Below are 18,066 nucleotides of genomic sequence, written 5' to 3' on the forward strand. Positions count from 1 at the left end.
GCCTCAGAAATTTTTAAAAGCAAAACAGCAATCTGAAGCGTTTGTTGTAATGAGATGTAAATTGCCAACATCATAGTGGAGCCTACTAAAATTTGCAATGAAGTGTTTTTTCTCCTTTTTAAATTAAAAGCACTAGAGGCCCTCCCTCCTCTCCCCAAAGAAACCACATGCTTTTTGTTCCTTTTCTCTCTGATTCTGTAATACTGAACACCCTGCTTTCCTGATTGATTCATTCCTTCATTCATCTGCCATTTTCTGAGCCTGTGTCGGAGCCTCTGTTCTATGCCTGCCTCAGTGCCAATCTCTCCAGAGGCATTATCAGGTGGCTATTGGCAAGTCCCCATTTTACAGGTAGGAAAGCTGAGGCTCGGAGAGGTGAGGTGGCGTGTCTCAGGTCACGCAACTTGGATCCACTCCCAGGTCTCCTGACACACCCCTTCCAAGATGAGCCTTTGGTTGGTCTCTCCTCCTTGCTGAGGCACCAGATACCTTCTGTATACAATGCCAGAGGAGGCAGTTGAGGAGAGGGGTGGGATAGGGAGGGGGGGAGGGAGACGCGAGAGGGAGGGGATATGGGGGTATATGTATACGTATAGCTGATTCACTTTGTTATACAGCAGAAACTAACACACCATTGTAAAGCAATTATACTCCAATAAAGATGTTTAAAAAAAAAAAATCCCTGGCAGCCACCAGGTATTTTAAACAGTGCTGATCGGGTACGTTAGGAAATAGTGTTCCTTGAGAGCCAGAAGATCCCAGTACGATAGCCTCAGTATTTGACAGAACTCCGTTGGTCCCTGAGGAGACCAGCACAGGGGAGCATAGCGTGGGTGTGCTGTGGAGTGCAGGCACCTGCTCTGGGCTGGGCCTGTACTAGGCACTTGGGGCAAAAGAAGACCAGCAGTGCCCTGGCTCCCAGGGACTAGCAGTGACTAACCGAGCACCCAGTATGACCCTCGTGTGGGGGAGGGGCAGTGGGGGAGAGCCACTGTTTACTGAGCACCTGCTTCGTGCCAGAGTCTGGATTAATCATTTCCTATGTAACTCGTTTAATCTTCAGTCTGGCCAAGTCGCTGCTGTCATCCCTCCTTTCAGGTGAGGCAACAGAGTCAGAAGGGTTAAGTAATTACTGATGTGTAAAATTGCCTGTCGAGGACTGAATTGGAACCAGGCATTGGGTGGAGCCCTGGTCTCTGAGGTAAAAGGACGCAGTCTCTGCCTGCCCTCAGGCCTCACGGTGGTCTAGTGAGGGGCAGGCATAGAAACGAATGAGTGCATCTGACTATCATCGGGAGAGGGGAGCGTCCGAAGGACCTGGTTAGGCCACTTCAGAACGGAGCCTTGGAAGAGGGGACCAGCGGAGGGTGGAGCCAGAGAGGTGACCTTTTGCTCTCAGCCCTTGCTCTTTCTGATGTCCCTCACGTGTCCCCCTGTAGCCATCTGAACTGTCCGTCCCCTTGGCTAGATGTTTCCAATTTCTATTTCACAGCCCTCGCTTCTACTTCACGGCTGCAAACAGGTTTCAGATATTTGGTAACAGCTTCCCTCCCACCCACCCCGACCACCGCCCCCAAGCACCTCCACTCAGCAGCAGGGCTTTATTTCAGGATCTCTGCTCCAGCCCACTGAAGCCTCTTTCTTGCCCACAACTTTCTCTCCCCTCTCATGTTATGAAGAATTTACTGAGAGCTTGCAACGTGCCAGGCCTAGCCCTAGGTGCCAGGATTGCAAAGAGAGTGAAACTTTGCCCTTGAAGAGCTTCACAGTTTGATGTGGACAGCAGATTGGACGATGATGGCAAGTACAACTTGCTGGAAGTATTTACAATTTAGAGACCCCCTACTTGGTAGTGATCAGAGCAAGGCCTCACGAAAGAGACACCTAAGCTCTGTTCTGGAGTCTGACCAGGGGCTTGGCAGGCAGATGAGGGGGCGTTCAAGGCCAAAACAATAGCACATCCAAAGGCTCAGAGGCTTGGGACAACACAGCATCTGGGGGGCGTGAGCAGTGTCAGGGGACAGCAGGAATTGAGTGTCAGACGTAGAGAGGAGGCTGGTTATTCTGGGCCTTCAGGAGGCTATCTATGGTGTGCAACTTAATTTTGAGGAGAATGGGAGCCTAAGCCAGGAAGGACCTAGTCGTGAGTAGATCTCTTTAGCAGCTGTTGTGGAGATGGATGGGAGAGAGCTAGGCAGAGTCAGAGCTGAGATGGATTCGATCTCTTCTCCAACACCTTCCTCTCATAGAAGGAAAAGGAGGCTCCAGAGGAGGGAGGCTGTCTTGCCAAAGATTACCTGTGCTCCAGTGGCTGCATGGGCCACCCTCTCTCAGCCCATTCCTTTTTCTGTGTTGCTGAATGTCAGAGCAGGAAGAGACCTCAGATGCCAACTTGGCCAGGCCCTTTTGGGGAAACTGAAGTAATTACTTCTTCCCTGATCTAAGGAAAGATCAAATGCTCCACTTGAGTTTGCTTATATCTCAGAAATGCAACTGAGATCTCACACAGAGAGAAGATAAAGTTTGGCATCTGCTTCTGAAACTTTAGAATTATTCATTCGTTCTTGTCATTCTTTTATTCATTTAACAAACATTCAGAGAACACCTCCTCATTCCAGGTGCTGGGGACAAAGAAGAATAAGCCTTAGGCCCAGCTCTTGAGTAGGTCACGCAGAATGGGGAGATGGTCTCCCAAGATGAGCCCCCTTTTTTGTCAACGCTGTGCTACTCCCCAGCCATGCTGCGTTCAGCTTTGTGTGTTCGAACTTAAATATTGGAGACTGCAGAGATCTGTCTTGCAGATGGCAGCGGCCAGCAACTCAGGAATGATACTCTCGTTCTGGGAAGCCCTGTCATGAGGAATTTTTGTAACAGAATCACCAATACCTTCCCGACCACCAGCCAAAGCAAGGGCGTGGCAGTTGAACATAGAATTGCAGCCAGATTGTTGGTGAGGGCTTCAGTACACAAAGAGCTCTGTCCCAAGTGGCCCACACGGTAGGGATAAGGGAAGGTTGGACCCTGAAACCCATTGGTTACTTAAGTTATATGCACAGCCCTGGGGACCGGCTTCGGCAGTAGCTGAACTTCTGCTCCCTTTAAACCCTGAAGTATTTGCATAGGGAGAATTTCTAGGATGCTAAACTCTCCGTTGGCCTTGGAGTTGCTCTCCTGCAAAAGTTAATCTAGTCATTTGGCCTTATTTACTCATTTTCATCCTGTTTCTCTGCCCTTTGGTAATCAAGACACAATAGGCGATTTGAAAAATAGTCCATCATTTTTAAAAGCTAATGGAGAAGAAAATATCCCCCTTAGAAACCACCACCATTTATCTAGCTGCCTTTCACAGTTCAAACCGTGCATAATTTGTGTTCATTGCATTAAAATAAAAATCAGGGTAGCTGCTGGTTCAGGCAATCAGGGGCTTAATCTGTATTGTATTTTAATTTCTTGGTTGAAATGCTCCTGCCTAGATACTAGGTCTTGGTGGGAGGGGGAGGCCTTTGCATTTCTCCCCGCCCCCCAGCGCTTTCCTATCTTCTGCCGTGGCCTACTTCGCATAGGCTGCAGAGATGGGGTGTTGGCAAATACACAATTTGCATACTGGAGTCTTTGCCACCCGGTCTCCACCCCAGTCTTAACAGGACCTCTTTCCTCTGCAGGAAGTCGAGTCCCCTGTGTTTTCATTCAGACAGTGACACCCTAGAAGACTGCTTCTCATTCATGCTTAATTAGCTTCTCGTCCATTCTTGTCTTCCAGTTTTCCACCTTTTCCCGTGACATTCATACCTCATATTATTTTCAAGCTTGGGTTTAAGTGTAGTCCAATGGACAAAAATAAGCCAACATATTTTTTGTGTGCCGCTATGTGCTGATAGATGCCTAGTTAAAATATTTGCCTTTTCTTTTCCTTGGAGTTCTAGACAGATCTCTTTTCTTAACTGCCTAGGTCCCGCCATTGACTTGGAAAAAGTAAAGTCAGAATGTCTCGAGCCCGAGCCGGAGTTACGGAGCACTTTCAGTGAGGAAGCAAATACGTCGTCCTATTACCCCGCTCCTGCACCTGTCATGGACAAGTATATCCTAGACAATGGCAAGGTAGTGTTTCAAGCTCACTATCCATTCCCTGCAAGTGTTGGTTAGTCAGTGTGAAGATGGAGAGTATGGTGGGAGCTTCCCGAGACACAGCCTGGCCAGTTGGCCTCCTGGCCTAGCCCTGAGTGACTGCTTCCAGAATCCATGTGTTATAACTAGTGGATCTTCACTAGGACTTTTTCTTTCTCTCTTCCTTTTTCTTTTTTCTTTTTTTTTGGCAAATATTGGGCCAGAGCAACTGTAAAACTAAACTGACATTTAAAAATAGCTTATTAGTGAGAATGTATTTTAAAATGATAATGCAATGAAACCAGATGCATAAAATTTATAAGGTGATCTAGAAATATCTGATTTACAGATACGGATACGACTCAGTATTTATCCATTCACCGTTTACCAAGTACCTATGTGTTCTGAGCCCCGCCCTAAATGGCAGGGATACATGGGACTTCCCTGGCAGTTCAGTGGTTAAGACTTCACCTTCCAGTGGGTGCGGGTTCAATCCCTGGTTGGGGAGCTAAGATCCCACATGCTCGTGGCCAAAGAACCAAAACATAAAACAGAAGCAGTATTGTAACAAATTCAGTAAAGACTTTGAAAATTGTCCACATCAAAAAAAAAAACTTTAAAAAATAAATAAATAAATAAATAAAATGCCAGGGATACAGAAGTGAATGGGACATGCTCCTTACCCCTGAGCTGCTTTCAAGTTGTACATTCAGCGTGGTTAGCCCACAGTCCTAGGACCACATATAACTCCTCACATTTTTTTGTAAGACTCTTGAAACAATGTTATGAAAGAAAACTTAAGCAATATTAGTAGTTATATTAGTACAGGGGTGAAAAGTAATGGAATAGCCTTTGGAAGTCTTAAAGTCACATGATGATATAGTAGCAGGGCAGGGAGAAGACTTCTAATATTCTTCCAACATCCAAATGAATTCGTCTTGGAGGAAATATATTGGATCCCTTTGTCTAGGCACTGGTCAGATGCAGTTTTACTGTAATATTCTCTGCTACCATGGCATACATTACAGACCTCACCTCTCCTTCTCCCCAGAGACTCATCTGTGTCAGTCTGTTTTTCTTGCCTTATGCTTCAAAAGGTCTCTGTTTACCCAGTATTGTTCCCCAGTGGGTTGATGAGAAAGAAAAGGTTGTTTTATTTGGGTTTGTCCAGATACATCCCTGCAGCTGGCCAGACTGAGCCAAAGCAAATACCCAAAGCTAAGGAAATGAAACTTGTTAGTCTTTCAGGCTCTCTTGGAGATGCTGCCCTCATCTCCGTGGAGCACTTCCTCCCCCCAGAGGGCCAAACCATAGGCCCATTCTGCCTTGCCTTGCTGCAGCCAGCAAGCTTTAAGAGTCTGCCTTGTAGGGCTTCCCTGGTGGCGCAGTGGTTGAGAGTCCGCCTCCCGATGCAGGGGACACGGGTTCGTGCCCCGGTCCGGGAAGATCCCACATGCCGCGGAGCGGCTGGGCCCGTGAGCCATGGCCGCTGAGCCCGCGCGTTCGGAGCCTGTGCTCCGCAATGGGAGAGGCCACGACAGTGAGAGGCCCGCGTACCGCAAAAAAAAAAAAGAGTTCGCTTTGCAGGTTAGAGGTGGCATGACAGAGTGGAAGTAGGCAGCCTGGAGCCTGAGTTTAAGCTCAGCTCTATCTTTGTCCGACCTGTGTGACTCTGAGTGGGGTTTCCCTTCTCTGGGCCTCAGCGTCTCTGTCTGTGCCAATGGGATCAGATGGATGCCCTCCATAGTCATTAACAGTGACTCAAGCTGTGTGTCTAAGTTCGGTGAACCTTTCCCAACTGAAGATAAAGAAAAGACTATTCTGTCTTTGTTGACCTCTCTTTAGTCATGATCACGTTGTGGAATGACTATAGACTTTTTCTTAAAGCAGCTTCGAAGAGAAATCTTTTTCTCTCTTGTTGTGAAGCCTGACGGACAGTTTCTGAGCATTGTGAGGGTCTCTTTTGCAAAGGATCATTTTTCCTCCAGGAAAATGGGTCTCTCAAAGGTCATTTAATTTTTTCACTCTCGAGTTGCACAACAGATCTTTAAAGTGCCAACTTTCCTTTTTCATCGATTATTGCCAGCACTTTGCTATCAAACTAACCTGCCTTCTGTTTGCAGCTAATTTGCAATCAGAGAAATTTATTAAGGGAGAGGAAGGAAGCAGACTTACTGGAAATGGATGGCAGCTTCCTAGAACAGCAGTCCCCACATCCCAGAAGCAGCCATCATTGTTCTTGGCTCTGCAGTCATTTCTGACCCTTCCTTCTTTCTGCCTTAATCTCTGTGCTGCCTAGAGCATGGGGATGGGATCCACTTCCTAGCAGGAAACTGGTTTTGTCCTAAATAACATTTCACAAAGACATTTTTTTGATCAAGTCCCATCCCACCAGTTGCCATACTTTTAATAACCTCCCTTGAAAGCATAAGGCTAACATTTTGGTCAAATGGGGCTTTATGTGAATAGGGCTTGCCAGGAAAGCTACTTTCTGATTTTGCTAAAGTGCATTGCTTTTCCTTGTCTTAAGATATTTTATTTCAAAAACTCATTGAATCATAAAGCTGCAAAGACCATGAAAGTTTAAATAGTCTAATTTATACATGGGATAGATGGGGAAATACATCCAGAGAAGGGGCTCGTCTATAGTTATACAACAGATCAGAGGCAGGCAGGCAGGAACTAGAAGCCAGATCACCTGGCTTCCAGGTCAGTGCTCTTTCCAGTCTGTTCTGCACCCCTGAAAATGGGGCATGACCCGGAGCTTTGTTGACCTCAGGAGCCCTTGTCCCAAATGCCCCAACCTATACCTGTGATTGGTCTCACCCAGGGCCACTTCTTTCTGTGCTGTAAAATTGGCCTTGTATTCGAATGCATGTCAGAAAATATTTTCTTCTCCAAGGAACAGCAGCTCATCAGAACCGAAAGCCAGTGACACTAAGACATATTAAATATGCGCATCAGTTTCTTACTGCCTTGTGTTCAGACTAGCCCTGATCACTTTGTAGGAGGCAAAGGAGGCAAAGCCTCGACCTCTCCCCACAGAGATGCGGGGCTGAATCAGGTAGTGGAGCCTCTCAGTAGGCTAGAAATTCAGAAGGGATAGAGCTTAGCCCTGGAGAAGTGAAGGAGGTTTTCCTGCATTGGGGACCGGGGCTTGAAAGATTAGCAGGCTTAAGAAGGCGTAAGGGAAGGCACTCATCCCTGAGTGGGGGAGAGGCATGAGCAGAGACGTGGATGGGGGAGAGAAGGCAAAGGAAGTAACAGTTTCTGGTTGTGTGCTGTCCTTCTGACGTTTGACTCATGTTATCTCACTGAATCCTCAAAACAGCTCTATGAATTAGGTGGTGATCTGCCTCTGGTACAGCTGAGAAAAGTAAGGTTCAGAGAGGTAAAGTGACTAGCCCAAGACACCCAGGTAGTAGGTGGAAGGGCCAGGATTCACACAGGGCTGGAGACTCCAGAGCCCATCCTCTTTCTGTTACCTGCCACACACTGGAAGTAGGAGGAAATGAGTGAGTTTGGGGACATCATTGAGTGATGGACATAGTACGATTAGCAGGTTGAATGGAAACAGGATTCCAGAGGACCTTTAATGCCGCCTGAGGAGGTTGGATTTGAGGTGACAGGAAACAGGGAGCCATTCAAGATTCCAGAGGGTTAACATAAAAACACAGAGTTGAAAGGCTGCGGAAGTCATCTAGTCAAAGAAGGAAAGCTGTATTTTAGGGAATGAATCTGGCAGTGTTTACGGCGTGGGTTGGAGCGGGCAGGGACTGGAGGCAGGAAGGCCAGCCCGTGGCTTTTCTCCAGGTTCCCTGACTGCAGTGTGAACTGCAGTGGGTGCTGGCCAGGGCAGTGGCCGGGCAGGTACAGAGGAAGACTCAAGAGGAAAGCCATCTGAATACTGATCTGCTTTGCTTCCACCCCCATTAGCACCACCGTGACACTGGTGGCAGCAGGAAGGCCGGGAGAGCGTGGGCTGCAGGGTCATAGGATTTGATTCCAGAATGCACTGATAGTATGTCTTAGGAAAACTAATGAGTCCTTCTGAATCTCTGTTCCTGTCTGTAAAGTAGGAATAATTATTTCTACCTATTTCCATCTCTTAAGGTCATGATGAGGATTAACTAAACTGAGAGTACAATACCTAGTTCACTACAGGTACGCAAAAAATATTAGTGTCCCCTGTCTCTTGTAGAACATTGGCTAAGATAACTGCCATTTCTCTTTTAAGAACAGTAAATTAAACGGTTGTAGGAAAGCAAGGCTCAGGTTAGAAAAGAGCAGAGATCTTTGGAAAACTGAAGTTGTCCTCCATCTCCAAGGCTTTCTGATTCTGCATTTAACGTAACTCACACCCCTTGTTTTCCCCTATCTCAGGAAGCTTGCGTGGGTAGCCCCAGAGAGTCATCCAGGGAGGTGACTTGGGGTCCAGCAGGGAGCGGCAGGGAACTTGTCCCCAGTATGCCTCATCTGGCACACAGACTGCCCACCTGCAGTTCAGACTGCAGAGAAAAGGCCAGACTTGACCTTGGGTCTATGTTGCCCAGCCAGCCCCAGGCAGCACATCTCACTCCAGGGTTACTTATCTTCCTGAGTCGTATGAACAGATTTATAGCACCAGAGTTTGCAGCACAGGAAGGCCAGGTGGATCTGGTTATCTGATATCGTGCCTGCAGAGGTCTGAATGATCTTTTGAGCTAAAGGAAGTGAAGTTAGATAAGGCAGGTAGATTGGTTACTTGCTGACATTGGTGGGTGGGCTGTGTTAGTGTCGCTGGCTGACCTGTCTGCCCGTCTGTGCGTGCCCACCTTGCTCTCCAGGCCAGCCTTCGGTAGAAAGATCTCCAAACATGGGTCCTGCTGGTCTGCCATCAGTCTGGGTGTGCGTGCCGTCTCTCAGACTAGACTCTCCTGAGATGCCTCCCGGCCGTGCGAGGTCGATGACCTACAGTCTTTCTGAAGACAGGGACCTTGGCAGGGACTTTCCATTCCCCTCAGAAAGTTTCCCTCATCAGTGGCTTCCTCTCCTCCATCCCCACAGAGGCCATTTCCACCCTCCATAGACTCAGCAGAAACACAACATAAATAGCAATGTCAAAGTCAAAATTGCATTTTTTTTAATGATTAATGTTAGCAAATGGTCTTCAAGTTGTTAAAAGAGCCAGAAAGGGGGAAAAAAAATCTCAACCTCATCGCCAGATCATTCTGGGACTTTCGCATTTAATGACTCTGCACTGCAACTTTCTGAGTGCTTCCCTTACAAAGAGCATAAGATTGTGTTTTGTTCTGTGTGCCGTCAGATCAGACCAGAGACACAGTGGTTGTGCTTAATTTGTTAAAATCATAGGTGCTCTCAGCCAGAAGGAATTTAGCTGAAATCCAACTCTCCCAGTTCAGTTCATGGGAAACTGAAGCCAGAGACAGAAAGGACTTGCACAGACACACTCCGTTAGTGGCAGAGCCTGGACGGTTTCCCTCCTCACTCCACCTGCTGTGGTTGTCACACCTAGGAATTACCTAGGAAGCTTTAAACCGTCCTGACAACGAGGCCCCACCCAGATGAAATAAATCCACTCTGCAAGTTCAGAGTTGAGTGACTTTCAGCAAGCAGCTGTACCTTTCTCAACCTGGTTTTTCCACCTGAAATGAAAATAGTGTCCCAACGCCTTCCTTCCAGGGTTGCTGTGAAGATTTTGAGATAGTGGATATAAAGCCGTAGAGTAAGGCCTGGCACGTTACAGGTATTCAGTAAATGATTATTTCCCTTAAAGAAAGTTAATTAGTGTTCATGGAACAAACCCCTTGCAGTTGTGCAGCAGTGTCTTTTAAAGGACAAGAAAAATTTCCAGCTCCCATCCTGTCCGACTAAACAGGTGCTTGCTTGTGTTCTTATCCCTTTCAGGTCCATCTGGGAAGCGGGATTTGGGTTGATGAGGAGAAATGGCACCAGCTACAAGTAACCCAAGGAGATTCCAAGTACACAAAGAACTTGGCAGTCATGATTTGGGGAACAGATGTTCTGAAGAACAGAAGCGTCACAGGAGTTGCCACAAAAAAAAAGAAAGATGCAGTCCCTAAGCCACCCCTCTCGCCTCACAAACTAAGCATCGTCAGAGGTGGGTCCCGCACTGGAAACGCAGTGGCTGAGGCACCGCCCTTTACTCTGTCAGGAATGTGTCGGGCACATTTCAGTTCAACAGACACCTACTGAAGCTTCTCCATGCCAGGCCCCGGGCTGGGCATGGGGACGCAGGAGCAGATGTGGACCTGGTCCCAGAAGAGCTCACATTTAACAGGGCAAATGAGCTGTGGACACAAGTACAGTTCAAGGAGCTAGCATGCGAGAGGGACAGAGGGGGGTTCTCAGGGGGGGAGGAAACCCCTAGCCAGAAAATCAGGGAAGGGTTCCTGGGAAGGGGGTCACTGGATTGGGCCTTGAAGGATCCATCAGACATGGAGACGCAGATGTGTAAAGAGAGGTACTCGGGAGGCAGAAGCATCTGGAACAAAGGTGTTGGGTTGGGAAAGGAGTGCTGCTGTGTAGACAGCCTGAAGGTGGAGGCTAGGGGACCAGTTCTGGGGGGTCCTAGCATCGTGCCTGGAGCACTTGGTGAGGTGAAGACCAGCTGGGGGGGTCACTGGATTCAGCTTCTTTTCTGGGGTTTGAGAGGGGTTGGAGGGAAGGCAGAGAGGCAGGGAGTCGTTTGTAGAGATAGGGCACTGGCCTGGACTCTGATTTGCCTTCCCTCCTGCCTGCCTTTCTTCCTTCCTCCCCTCTCTTCCCTCTTCCTTCTTTCTTTCCTCTGTCTCTCCCACCCACTCTCCATCCACTCACGAAGCCCTTATTCTTTGCCAGGCTCTCTACTGGGTGTGGAGGACACAAAGGGGGATAAGACACAGCCTCCATCTGCAAGGTGCTTACAGTCACACGGGGAAGATGAACACGAGAACAGCTAGTTACGGTACAGATAATACAAATCATGGAGACAGGCAGGAAAGTCCATGGGAGCAGAGAGAATATAGTAATTGCTAATTATTCTGAGCGATCACTGCGCTTCAGCTTCTGTTTTTTCTATGATTCTGTGTTAAAAATTCTTTGACATATATTAACTCATTTAATCTTCATAACACACAACACTCCTTCTGTTGGCTGCCAGCATTATCCCTGTTTCAGTTGCAGAAACTGGACACAGAGATGTGAAGTAACTTGCCCAGATCGCACAGCTTTAGGGGTAGAGCCAGGAGCCCGAGCCAGGAGGGCTGGCTTCAGAAGCTGTGCTCCTAACCACTAGTCTCTTAAGTGTCCAACTGCCATGTTTTGATGAAGAAAGTAAGACTCAGTCCGCATGTACATTTTGAACAGGCCATGTGCCAAGTTCTGGGGCAGACAGCAAGTATGTCCATGAACAAATCAGATCATTTCAGGTACGGATGAAAGGCCGTGAAGCCTCGTCGAGCGATACAGTAGCTGTGTTGGCTGGGGTGGGTGGAGAAGACCTGCCTGAAGCCGTGCATTCAAGCTGGGAGCTGGATGTAGGGGTCAGCCCTGTGCAGGTCTGAGGGGTGGTGAAGCAGGCAGGGTAAAGAGCGGGTTCAAAGGCCTGCATGCTCAAGGGGCGAAGCAGCCCCGGGGCGCTGCAGGGTCATGAGTGAGGGGATACTGAGATCAGGCCGATGGGCGAGAGGCGGTCTTTTAGGGCCGTGAAGGCCACGGTAATCGGCTTGGATTTACCCCACCTGCAGGAGAAAGGTAATGGAGGTCTTCAGTGGGAGTGACCGAATGGGAGGCCAGTTAGGAGGCTGATGCAGTGGTCTCGGGGAGGCATGACGGTGCCATGACTACGGTTACAGCAGTGGAAACAGAGAAAAATGGCCAGATTTAGGGTGTATTTTGGAGGTTGAGGTGTAAGGACACAGAGAGATTAGGTGACCAGCCAGAAGTCCAGCTACAGGGTTTCAGAGCCTGGATTTAAGCCCACCGCCACTGACTCTGGTCTGGGGCTTGTTCCGTAGCACAGCTGCCCCCGTTGCTGGCCGATTCATGATGACCTGATTTAGGCAGACGCTTATTTTTAGACGAGCGGAGGTAACCTTTAGTCTGCCCACTGTCTGAAAAGGTGGAGCCTAGTTTGGGAGGTCGCCCTGAGAAAGCGTCCTTCCTGGGGACACAGCCCTGCCTACCTGAGAGGTGGCTGACCTCTGATTCTGTTACACTTGTTGGGCTGTGACTCAGCAGGTCCCAGGTGCCTTCCAGTGACCGGCTGCCCTCCCGTTGTCACGCCGTGGCATAAAATCATCTGCTGGGCGTCTGCCTCAGGCACGGGTCTGACTGTGTCGGACTCACCTCCACGTCTTCCTTGCCTCTCGCACAGGTCCTGGCACACAGTGGGAGCTCAGTCGCCGAGGGCTGAACAAGTGCCACACTGAGACCTGCAAGCTGACCCCCTGACTGACTCTTCACACTGTTTCTTGCGAACTACTTTCCTTCCATGTCGCAGTGTCTTCAGCTGAACACTCACCTCTTACGACAGTTAAGAGGGCTGCTTGGATTGTAGCTTGGAATAGTTATGTTTGAGGTGTGAGAAGAAGTTTCCGTTCTTTGTTGACAAGTGAGCTGCCCCCATGGAGCCGACATGACCTCGTGATGGTCACATCATTGGAGCTCACGATTGTTCAGTGCTTTGCAGCTTCCAGGCCCCCTCCTGTCTGCTCCCAGTGCAGGGTGATGGGGAGTAGAAATTGGAACCAGGTATCGAAAGCCTGGGGTTGAGCCCCAACTCTGCTCTGCTTTAACTTTGAGCTCACCCTGGTTCTCTTATGTTTATTTTTGTTTCCCCAGGCCCAGCGCAGTGCCAGTACCAGGTAGATGCCTGGTGTGTCCATGTGTAAAGGCAGGATTCACAGTCCTTGTCCTGGCTGCCCAGTGGACCTGTAGACATTTGTATGTTCTTTGGACCCCATTCAGATGATGTCATTTGCAGCTAATCTGGTCCCCAATACTAAGGAACATTCTAGAAGAAAATACCTCAGCTGTGTAGCTTGGGGCTATTACAGGCTCACTGTCTTCAGGCCCATAGGCCAGGCCCTCCACGTTTCCCTCACTGATCCACTCCTCCATTTTCTAAGCCCTTTTTAAACCTTCTCTACTCTTCCAGAACATGGTAGTCCACAGCTCTCTCTTTTTCAAAAGATGACCATGTCTCTTCCTTCACAGAGAAAAGAAAAAGAAATCCCACAGCTTCGAACCACCCTATCTACAAACTTCACTGGATCCCCCAGTTCTTCTGCTTCATGTTTCCTTCTCTTATTTGAGACTGGCCGTTCTCTCCAACTGGATCACAGCCCACCTGCCTTCCTAAGTACCTTGTCTCTCCCGCTCAACTGGGTCCTTCCCGGCACCATTTAAATATACTTTGATCACTCATTTCTTACAGAAGCAAACAAAACACTCCCTAGACGTCACTTCCATCACCCAGCTGCCGCCATGTCTCTCCGTTCCTTTTCACATCCAGGTTTCCTGAAAGAGTTGTCTGCATTCACTGCCCGTGTGCACTGGCAACGCCCCTGCCATGTGGCATCGGCTCCCAGCCCTCTGCTTAACTCTGTCCTTGCCAGGCTTCCCTGTGGCTCCGCCTCTACCTCTTCCCCGCCGTTTGACCTGATCCCTCCTCCTTTACCTCCTGCATGCTGAGGTCTCCTCCTGCCTGTGGCTTCGCATCCCCGCTGTGCGCTCCCCTCCCGCTGCCCTTGCCTCTGTCTCCAGCCCGCTTCTCTCTCACTCTGCAGCGCTGCCCTCCGCTGCTCTCACTCCCGCCGTCCCCATTGCCCTCGGCGCGCTCACGGCCCTGGGTTGAAATCCACACTCCTGGCGTCCTGGCTGCTGCCTGGTGATCTGGCCTCTGGTGACTCCCCCGGCCTCATCTCACACCACACTTCCCGTTTCCACTGTGCTCTAACCACTGAGGCCTCCTCCCGGCCCCCTCCTGTCCCCGCTGCCAGCAGTGCCCTTCCTCTGGTCTGCACATCCTGCCTCCTTGTCATGCAGAGAGGCCGTCCCCGACGGCCCGGGCTGATGAAGCGGCCCTTCCGTTGCTCTCTGCCGCCTCACCCTCCCTACAGCCCCTGCGGAGCGCTGCTGCTTTGCTTGTTATCGGCTTGATGGCTGTCTTTTCCCGCCTCCATCAGAACATCAGATTTATGAGCATCTTGCTCAGGGCCAGCATATAGTCAGTGTTCAATAAATATTTGTTGAATCAGCGACTGATTCCCAAATCTATATTTGACCTCAGTTCACACTTCCACGTTCCCGACCCGTACATCCAGGGGCCCACTGGTCACCTCCTCCTGGATGTCCACGTGACACTGGCACATCTGCACCGCTCACTGCTCTCTCCTCTTCCTTCTCCCCAAAGCCTTCTGCCCCTCTGTGTTCCCTGTCTTGATAAATGACACCACCTGCCAGGGACCCAGAGAGGCCTCATTCCTGACTCTTCCACGTGCCCGCTCTCCATCTGTTCTGCCCCAAATACCTTTTAAACCGTCCGCTTCTCTCCATACCCATCGCGCCTCACGTAGTCCAGGCCACATCACCTCTCCCCTGCCTTACTCCAGCAGCTGCCAGACTCCTCTCTCCATTGGTAACCAGAGTGATCTTTCAGAAACCCAGTATGATCCTGTTACCACCACCCCGTCACAGCCAGTCCCTGGTGCCCATTACTGAAGGATAAGCTTCTTAACGTGTCGTAAAAGGGCCTTCATAATCTGGCCCCTGGCTCTAGCTCCAGCTTACCTTTCAGCAATATTCCCCTTGTTCACTAAGTTCTTACCATAATGAACTGCTGTATTCCAACAAGCCTTGTCCCCTCTCACATTAGGGAATTTGTAAATGCTATTCCTGGCACCTGGAACATAGATCAGACTGCCCACCCGACACACGTGCTGCTCTGCCTGTCCAGCTGCTACTCAACACCCAGGTGTGCTTAGGAGAACCATCCTTCAGGAAGCCTTCCCTGACCTCTCACGGTGGGGGGATCCTTCTGTTGTATGTCCCAGAGCACCCCGTGCCTACCTCTGTTCTCTTCTTTCTGTATCTTTGCCTCACAGGTGCCGGGTCAAGCAACCCTTTAGAGCCCATAACTACTTGTCATGCCGGTGAGTGAGAAGGAAATCGACTTGCCCAAGGTCATACAGCGGGTTAGATCAGAGCTGGGCTGAACTGGGCTTTCAGGCTTCCCATCGTCTCCAGGGGTTTCTTGTCTTACCAAAATACAGTGTTGATTTGTTTTTTCTTTACTAGGCAGGCAGGTTTGAAGCCTGTCTCCCATCGCACCATACACTCCCCATTTTTAGGCTAATTATTTGAGCTCGTCCAGACTGCATTTGACTGGTTCTTCCCATGCAAGCTGTCTGCTGGATTGAGATTGTATTTATTTTGTATGATTTTACCACATTTATTCGCATTTGCCATATCAAAATGACAAAAGCCTTGGTGCTCACAGGGTTGGTGAGGATTTTCTCCTCTCTGTGGTTTTAAAGTCACTCCTTACCGTGAAGCAGAGGGATGTGGTGAACGCTGACACTGCTTTAGAAAGACGAAAGCAGGAGGGCTGGAGGAGAGTCTCGCTTTAATGACAAGCTCCAGAATGGCAGTTAAACCTTATTAAGGTCAAATGATCTTTTTTTTTTTTTTTTTTTTTTGCGGTACGCGGGCCTCTCACTGTTGTGGCCTCTCCCGCCGCGGAGCACAGGCTCCGGACGCGCAGGCCCAGCAGCAATGGCTGACGGGCCCAGCTGCTCCGCGGCATGTGGGATCTGCCCAGACCGGGGCACGAACCCGTGTGCCCTGCATCGGCAGGCGGACTCCCAACCACTGCGCCACCCGGGAAGCCCCTCAAGTGACCTTTTGCAGAGTGTCTGACTTTTCAAATGAGCCACGGCGTTGAGTTCTGGTTAATTTTTATAACTTTTTTAATAGGACCCATTAGCGCTGTTATAAACCTTGTTAATTAAGCAATAATCTCAAATGCTCCCTTGCAGAGGGAGGCATTCCTGGCAGCTGCAGGTGATTAGTATCTGGAGTCTAACGAAAGCCTTTTAATCAACCTCAGGGGCCGCTCAGTGCTCTTACCCTCAGGAAACGAGAATGATTGGGATTCTGTGGGCGCCTCTGAAAACCTTCCTCCATCTGTACCTTTCTCTTCCTGCCTTCTCTCCAGCTCATGCCGGGGCCTCTCAGGGCCATCACACCCACTCCCCTGCCCCCTTCTCTCTCCTTTGCCTCTTTACCCACCCTGTTACCTTTCAGAGAACTAGAGACCTAGAGCTGGAAGAATCTTCTTAGATGATTGGATTTGACATCCTGCTTTCAGACAGTAAGACTGAGACCCAGAGAGGTTCCCACTCGAGGTGGCACAGCAGCTAGGGTTAGAGCCAGATTCGAACCCCTCAACTTGGAAACAGTCCTGTGCACAGGGTGTCTTCCTCATTTGGTTGAGCTTCCAGCAATGTCACTGCAAGTGTCGGCGTCCCCCTGGCCCTGGGCTGGGGAGGGAACCCCATGTTCGGGTCTGTAGGTGAGACAGCGTGGTCACAGTTCTATGAGACTGTGATCAGGGCTTTGATAGAGGGAAAACCCAGGCGAGTATGGAAGCACTGAGGGTATAGGCAGAATGGGGTCTCCCGACTCAACCTGCTAGGTTCCAAGCAGGTTGAATCTGGAAGAATGGGTGGGGTTTAGGCAGGTGAAGGATGAGACATGAGACCAGGGTAATCGGTAATCTGGGAGGAGATGAGCAAAGACTGATTTGTGGGATAGCCTGGAGTGGGTCGGGAGATGCAGGTGGAGTCAGCAGAGGTAGGACCTTCTGATCTCATTCCCTGTGGAAAAGCCAACACAAGACAAAGTGCAGATTAGTCAGGTTGGAAGCAGCCAGGAAGTAGCGAAGGTCAGCTAAAAGCTTTCAAAGGCTTCTCTGTGCAAACCCTGATCCGCAGGGAGGAGATGGTGCCCCAAAGAAAGAAGGCATATAGCACATGCACCTGCAGCCTGGACGGCAGCAGTGGGCGGGCTGGCCACGTGCCCAGGAAGGGCTCAGAGTGGAGGCCGCAGGGGATTGTGCCTGTACTTACCTCCTCTCTCCAGGCCTCAGCCATGTCCCGTGTGAGTGGAGGGGTCGTAGCACAAGGCAGTCTCCGTGATCCCTCCCCAGTGCTGATGTTCTGCGTCACTAACAGCATTGCCTGCTGTGCACTGGCCTGGTACACGAGACTTTGTTTATCCTGCGTGGCAGTTCCTCGAGACCGGGTTGTCACTCCTGTTTTATAGGTGGAAAGGCTCAGGTTCAACAAAGTTAAAAATCTTGCCCACGATTACATACCCCAGTGGTACATTCCCCACCTACACCCCTAGTCCCTTATGTCCAGAATTATTATGTCCCCTCAGGTTTCCCAAGAAAAGCATTCATTCATTTATTCATTCATTCAACATACACTTACTGAATCTTGCCCCTATGCCAGGCGCTGGGCTAGGCCCTGGGAACGGACAGTGGCATATACATAAAATAACTGTAATAGCCTCAGACAGGGGTAGTGCTCCTTATAGCTTGAAGAAGGCTTGTAAAACGTTTGTTTCACATCCCTCATGGCAGCCTTACAAAGGATCACATGTGGTTTGTTATCCTTGTTTCATGAGGTGAGGAATCTAGGGCAATGATTCGCCTCAGGTCCCCATGCTAGGAAGTAGGCCAAAGTCCAGCCTCAGTCAGGTCCTGTCTGAGGCTCACTGCTTGCTTCATCACAGCAAACGGCAGAGTCAGTAGAAGTGGCCATCCTCAGCCTCATTAGTAAGCACCTCAGTGAGGTACCACTTCACGCCCGCCAGGTTGTCAGAACCTTAATAATCTGACCTGGAGTGCTGTTGGAGCTATGGGGCAGGCAGTCCTTGCACACACTGCTGTTA

At 49.7% G+C, this 18,066-nt stretch overlaps 2 protein-coding genes across 3 annotated transcripts in view; both read left to right on the forward strand.

Moving 5' to 3' along the window:
- Positions 1–18,066, forward strand: part of AGBL4 (AGBL carboxypeptidase 4) — a gene marked incomplete at both ends in the record, with an annotated part of 1,417,540 nt that overhangs the window by 1,183,229 nt on the left and 216,245 nt on the right. The window lies entirely within an intron of this gene.
- Positions 1–18,066, forward strand: part of BEND5 (BEN domain containing 5) — a gene marked incomplete at its 3' end in the record, with an annotated part of 47,415 nt that overhangs the window by 28,430 nt on the left and 919 nt on the right. Inside the window, exons 4-5 of the mRNA XM_082856501.1 lie at positions 3,950–4,098; positions 10,012–10,225. Of these exons, the coding sequence (XP_082712627.1) occupies positions 3,950–4,098; positions 10,012–10,225 (363 nt within the window). The remainder of the gene's footprint in view (positions 1–3,949; positions 4,099–10,011; positions 10,226–18,066) is intronic.

Source organism: Leucopleurus acutus (genome assembly GCF_964270905.1).
Source record: "Leucopleurus acutus genome assembly, chromosome: 2".
Taxonomy (NCBI): domain Eukaryota; kingdom Metazoa; phylum Chordata; class Mammalia; order Artiodactyla; family Delphinidae; genus Leucopleurus; species Leucopleurus acutus.